Raw genomic sequence first — 7,217 nt, 5'->3', positions numbered from 1 at the left:
CACAGGAGAGGGAGACAGAGAGAGAATCTCCCATTTTAGCTCAACAATATTACAGCAGTGCAGAGATATCTACAACAATGGCAGCCCAGCACTCTCGGCACCATGCTATTGATCTCTCAGTGGCAACCCAATACACACTCAGTCAAGATAACTGTTGATTTAATCTCTAGTTAGATTATTGCCAGTGGTTGTTTTGTTCTTTCTAGATAGTAAATTATTCAGTCATAATAGCATTGTCATTTTTAATGACTCAAATAGTATAAACCCATGTAATAATTGCTGAAAACTGAACTGGACACTGTAGACCTAACAATACATTTAAAATATTGGTGGTATTGATACATATTAAAAATAAAAACATACATGACATATCTGTTTTAAGTAATGCCTCACTTTATTTAGTCCTAATCTACATCCCTCAGGCATACTCACTTACTAACCAGATCTCTTCTAAGACACTGCACCGGCGAGAGAAAGCAGGAGGGAGAGAGGGAGGGAGAGAGAGAGGGAGAGATTGAGCAAGCGCAGGAGGGAGAGATTGAAAAGGAGAGAGCAGAGGAGAGCGAGAAAAAAGATAGAGCTGAGAGAAAAAGAGTCGCAGGAGGAAGAGGGAGAATGCACGGCGTCTGGGTAACACTTCCACGCTTGTATCCAGGGCCTTTGTGAATACACCATGGGATGCATCGGCTCCAGGAGACTGAGTAAGCTCCGCTTCTCTTCCCTTCTCTCACTGCAGGCCAGAGGGAGGGTTGGGGTGGGGGGTGAGGAGGAGGAGGAGGAGGACAAGGGTCCTGCAGGAACAGGGGTCGGTGTAGAGACTAGAGACAGTCTTTGTGTTTGTGTCTGTGTGATGTTTGCCTGTCTTTCATTATAGTCACAGAAGCTGCATACACAGGCTGACAAGATTTCAGAGGCGATATGTGTTGAAATGTGCTACTGTGTGTGTGGTTGCATCCCCTAGCCCCCTAGTCCCCCTCCCTCTCTCCTCCCACCCCTTGATTTATGATGCTGTTTGGCAGTATGTATATGTGTGTGAGTAGGAGGCAGAGAGGGACGGAGAGGAGAGAGGCGGGAGAGGGAAATGCTGTGATAGTGCTTATTTATAGGGTGGCATGACTTGGAGAAAGAGAGGAAAAAGAGAAAGGGGATTTTGCCATTGTTGGGGGCGTTTGAACAGTTTATTATTTGCATGAATAATAAAGAAGCAACAGCAGAAGAAGAATTTCAGTGCAGGCCAGCAGACAGGGAGGAGGGCAGACGGATGGATGGGGCTGGAGAAAGGGGGAGTGGGAGGGGTGAATATGTAGAGGCAAGGGTGTGTTGGTGTGGTGGGAGTTTTCAGGTGAGGACCCTCCTGGATAAACCCATAGATCACATGTTTAGAGAAAGATCTGTTTGCACAAATACGACTCAGATATTTTGCAGTGCACAGTCAGGTCCTGTATGCCTTAGTATGCTGCATGAATCAAAGGTAAAAATAAACATAGACTTCTTTGGTGTTAAATATTAATGAGACACTTAGCACACTTTAACATATTTATGGGAAAGCTTCAGTCTGAAGCGAGCACAATCTTTACAGCAGTCATGAATGTCAAAAATCAAGAATAGAAGAAGTGCAGTAGAACAAGTACTATGTGACACAGTTAGGAAGGCAGGTGTGAACTAAATACAGCAGAAGCAGCGTTAAAGCAGCTGAATGAATCTCTCCACATTACAGTATTCAACACTTTGCAGAGCAGGAAAGGGGGTTTAGATCCTTCTGTCAACGCTCAGGTCAGGACAGGAGACCCCACAAGCCCAGCGGCTCCAGCTGCTGTAAATACTGTAATTGAAGTAGACAAAAGGCTTTGGAAAGGTACCATTTTAATTTAACTGTGAGCCACCCGAATACTGATGCTCAGCTGTTATATATGGGTCACAGAATCTTGAGAATCAAATAAGGCTGCTCTACTAATAGCAGTTATGTTTTCTAATCCTTGATCAGTGATGGAGAGCTGAGTTAAAGGAGAATATGCATAAGTACAGACCCAAAGTACACGGTAAGCTGTCATTCCCTTTTAGGAAAGATTATAGGTCTCTTTAATGGAGTATTTCTCTTCCGTTTGCAAGTGTTATCCTGAGCTCTGTGAACTATAATCTAACATGTATATGTAAACAAGCAGTCCTTAAGAGAAGAAGCCTCGGCATTTTCAAGTTGCTTGCGTGTTTGTGTCTGCAATTCGTTTGTAAGCACCAGAATCATCAGCAGCACAGACTAGAGGCGTGGTTGTGTTTATCCTGGGTGAGAATGGCTTTAGTATGTGCTATCGATTGCCCTTCTCAACTGCAGTCCATGCTGCCAAGCAGAGATCAACAGGAGGAGCAGCAGCACTGGATCTGTGTCTGTACAGGAGTAGCCTTGACATATCGCTCTGCACTGTGGTAACACTATCTCTCCCAGGTCCATCATATCATGGTGCTGTCACACTACTATAATATCTATTCCTTGAAAAAGTCACGGTTTTGCAATATATCTATGCCCAGCAGGTTGACATACTATGTGCTTCATGTTGTCCTGCAGGAAACATTACACAGGCCTACACATTACATGCATGTTACTTTGTCATAGGCAATGTGTCACTGAACACAGGATAGTAGCATATTTATAGCTGTAACAATAATAATAGAAACCTGGGAATTATCCTCTGTGAGGACAGTACTTCACATCATTCTTACTCTAACACTTATCTCACTAGTTACTTGAGATCTGGCAGTTTCAGTTTATTTAAGCAGAAAGCCCAAAACATCAAAACCTCTATGCCAAAAACAAACAAACAAAACATCTTTGGAAAAGTCACAAACACTGATACATGCAGGCCGAAATAAAATTAAACACTTTTTCATATTTATACAGCATAAATATTAAGTTTGGAGTCGGAGGATGGCAGTAATGTACAGGAGATGAGATGTCTGCATCCATCAGAAAGTGATGGCCTTGACATGCAGTCAGTAGGAGGTGCACCCCATCATATAAAGGCGCTGAGATCTACTGCAAAATAGCTATGCACAGTTTTTTTTGTATGAGTCAGCTTTTATACAGTACATAGCTTATGTATGTTTTATGACAGAAATTCCATCAGCTGACAATCAAGATGTAATGGCACCATGATGCAGTGCTGATAATCCTTTTAGCAATAATTGTGCTGAAAGCTACACATCAGAATAATTCTTCTGTATCTAGTTACCAGGCCACATGATACCTGTGAATAAGCGCTGGAAACATTCTTCACTGTATAATTTAGGGCATTGTGTGCAGTGTGAATATAACTGCAGTGGTGAAATTATAAACATGAATATGGGACATGATGACAACTCTCACCTGTTTGTGCAGCCTCTAAGCTGACGCCTTCTCTCTCTTCACTTCCTCTTTGTATGCTTTGGTAAGATGCAACCGCTGACCCACCACTTACTGACTGAATAAGCAGTAGTAGTTGGTTCTAGGCAATGTGTATGTGTCCGTACATGCACAGGGCCAGGTATTAAAACTCAGCACTTTTTTGGTACTGACCAAAATGGGTCCATAACACTAAACATTAAAAACTGTCAAATGCATTTCAACAGTCATCATTTCAACTGAAATTGAGCTCATTTCTGACTATTTTACTTAGGCCAAGCTCTTGTACTGCTGCTCGTGTTTAGACAAGATTTAGCATTTAAGAATTTTGAGAATTTATTTTTTTAGAAACAATATTTGTAGTAAGATGCTGAAAAAAGAAGTAACAATTTAGTTTTGGTACCACATTTTGGGTTCAGTATCATTAGTATGGAAGGATTTATGTATTGTGCACTTGTGTTTATACATAAACCTATAAATGACCACAAATTTACATCTCCCTTCATGTATGCTCATTCTTTTGCTGCTGTGTTTATGTGCACGTAGGCCCAAGTGTGGGTGTGAATATGCTGTAGCATATGCACCACTCTTACCTCACCACTTTATCTTGTCACGCTGTTTTTGGTATTGCATTACAGAGAGGGATTCCCATGCCATTAAAAAAATCAAACACTCCCACTGCACCATGCTTTCTCAGTCAACAACTGATACCATATCCACAGTCTGCCTGTAAACTGGCAAATCTGGCAGACTGCGGTGGAGGCTGATTGATTGGCTCCCATCCAGGTTGGAAAAGCCTTGTGCACATAAACACACTCAAGGTGAATGACCGTGCTGTACTGTAGTACCTCTGAAACATGGTGGGACCTTATGACTGACTCTTACCTGTGTGAGCATGTGCCGGCGTATGTTGTGTATGTGTGTATAGGCTCACACATACAAGGACTCCCATGAAGCATACTGTATGGCTTTTTACCTGCAGATTTATGTGACTGCGTCTGAGTCATTTTCTCCTGTGTGGGCTCTAATGGTTTTCCTTGTTACTAGATGTCAGGTTAGAACTTCGGTTCATTATAAGAAGTGACAAAAATGTATGTGTGCATGTATGTGTATGTATCTGTGCAGTGTGTGTGCATGCCCTTATACATATCACTTTCGGCCTGTACGTGTATGTGTCAGGTCAGAAATAAGAGGCGTGCGTGTGGGCAAACGATGGCAGGCACTTGTGTAAACACTGACTCAGATACAGAGTTATAAAACTGAAACATAATGTGTGTGTGTATGTGTGTGAGAGAATATCTGTGCCCAGCATTAATGTGTGACCAGCACTGATTGTCTTCGTGTTATCTGTGGCTACTCACCACTTCAGTGCTGATAAAGAAAAAGGCCATGTTCTCAAAGATGGGAAGACTTCTTTGAATATCAAAGAGCAAGAAAATAAAGATTTCCTGCATATAAAGTGTTATCTGCCACGTGCTTAACTGGCTGATTTCCTTCACCGCTGCAGGTTTTCATCTCTTCATCTAAACAGAAATTAGACAACATTTTTCCCTTTCAGGTCTAAACCTTCATTATATATTTAACAGGCCATTAGGATGTTTATGAGAGTGATCGGGTTTGTGATGCTGGGCTGCAGCTGCCTGTGCCAAAAACATTACATGCTGTAGGTTTTCAGTCAGTGCACCAGTGACTGCTGTAACCTGTTTACCCTGCATCAGGAATGCAGACCTGCATAGGATGGCTGCCACATTCATGCCAAAACAGACTAATGAGGCGTGTCACACTTGCCAGGTGCATGTAGATTAGGAATGTCTTTTCACCAAGTTAATGGCAGCAACGCATACTGTGCTGAAGTGTCTCAGTAAGCCCCTGACTGTGTTGGTGGATTATGTCCCTAGACAGCTCCATTTCCTCAACCAAACTCTCCTAAACATCTGGGATTTGGTCCTCAGCTGTGTTCTCACTGAACTTTGGAGCCAGCATCTGCACATATCACTGCAAGAGGGCTGCTGTCCAAGCTGGCAGCCCACCGTGGTAACCAGCCTTACCACAGCTGTCACAGGAAACAAGCAGTGTACCCTCAGTACCTCGTTGTTATTGCTGCAAGGAACTGGGAGTAAAAATAAAGGCAGATGATGCTCATATGCTTCCCACTTCAGCGGGAGCCTTCAAGCCTCTGTAGTCAGAGTTGGAGTTGTCAGTGCAGCCGCAGCCCTTCTTCTCTCTCTCCTCCTCGCCTGAGCTAAGCCTGGCTCCCCTATGACCCCAGGGAGGTATCCAGCACTGTACCGCTGTGTGTGCGGGGGAGGAGAGAGAGTGCAAGGGGAAGAAAAGCTGGCTCAGAGGTCTGGTCATGTGCTTTGTTGTTGCCGCTGTTTCGTCGAGGAGGGGATGCCCGCATGCCTTCTCAGGAGCAGAAGTATGTATTCGCTTAATGTGGGCTGAGAGCTCAAGACTAGTGCACACCCAGGTACAGAAATACTGAGCATGTCATGGCTTAAGAAGCCGCTAAGATGCTGAGTAATGACGACTGACTTATCTTCTAGAGATATTCTGAGAACTGTTCATAAAAAACTCTGACTAGTCACAGCATGATATGGATATCCACACCCTCATGGCTCACTATACAAATAGCACATGCTTTGATGTAATCTCATATGAGGCTCCCAGACAGTAGATAATATACAAATATTTATTGTACAAAGATATAGACTTTGTACTCAGTGTTTCTGGTCCACTGCCATGTAAACCCTGGAGGGCTTCCCAGTGGTAGTTTGTACTGCTGTAGTCCAAAGAACTTCTGAGCCAAACTGGGATTTATGTGGAAGGGGGGTGACTGCTAATCTACTAATTGGCCAAATGAGGCAGAGGGTTAGAGATGGAAGGGACTTAGAAAGTGAAAGAGACAGAGAGAGAAAAACAGAAGACACGAGGGAGTGGCATCGTTTGTGTACCTGTGCATTCAGTGTATGTTGCTGTAGGTCATCGTTTGTGTACCTGTGCATTCAGTGTACTGTATGTTGCTGTAGGTCAGATGATGTATATGGGCCAGCATACTGTATATGGTCACGTGTAGTTTGTGTTTGTGATTTTTAACCAGACTGGGAAGAAATCTGGGACACGCTCCCACCCTGGCAGAAAATGAGACATCTCTCTGTCTAACTAATATCAGCCAATAATTAGCCACCTCACACTGCTTTCCACAGTGCCAAAAATCAAACATGGCTGACTAATCCTTCTGAGGTCACACAAAGTTCATTTCTAATAGTGGAAGTGGTGATTAAAGGTGCATTTACTAAGACTTTATGCACATTTTCTAATAAATCACGTGAAAATAGGACAGGACGTGGTGTCACTCAGCTACACTTACCCTTTTTGAAACCCTTCTGTTGTTATTCCAGCTTCTCTACCCTGTCTTGTCAAAATTAAGTCTGCAAACTAGCCCTGCCAGTCACCTAGTGAGGCTTAAAAAAATAATTTTTTGAACTGCAGGCAGTCATTTCATTTCCACCCTAGGCACGGTGGGCCCCACGGTGACAATGGGGCCCACCTACCAGCCCAATCTGCCAGACTGAACCTGCATTTTTGTTGTTTAATTCAGTATTTTGAATAAAGTCTGTCTGTGTGTTTTGATTGTGGCAAAATAAAACGGGCACACTGACTATAGAGAAAATATATAAAATGGACTGAGGGAAACTGGGTCAAACAGCACATCAAGAAAATGCATGAGACTGATGACATATAATGATACGTGTATGATCTTCACAAAACATGACAACTGAAATGAGGAAATATTGTATTAACTCCACAAATAAGCAACAAGATGCTGATTTGTACCCAGCAC

General features: G+C 43.0%; 1 protein-coding gene across 1 annotated transcript in view; it reads left to right on the top strand.

The window, feature by feature from the left end:
* The first annotated feature begins 549 nt into the window (after positions 1 to 549).
* fam131bb (family with sequence similarity 131 member Bb) overlaps positions 550 to 7,217 on the top strand; it is a 20,854-nt gene continuing 14,186 nt past the window's right edge. The window contains 1 exon segment of the mRNA XM_020610841.1: positions 550 to 701. Within this exon segment, the coding sequence (XP_020466497.1) occupies positions 674 to 701 (28 nt within the window). The 5' untranslated portion in view covers positions 550 to 673.

The sequence above is a fragment of the Monopterus albus genome, unplaced genomic scaffold (assembly GCF_001952655.1).
Source record: "Monopterus albus unplaced genomic scaffold, M_albus_1.0 scaffold107.1, whole genome shotgun sequence".
NCBI lineage: Eukaryota > Metazoa > Chordata > Actinopteri > Synbranchiformes > Synbranchidae > Monopterus > Monopterus albus.
This window is presented reverse-complemented; position numbering and strand designations above follow the sequence as displayed.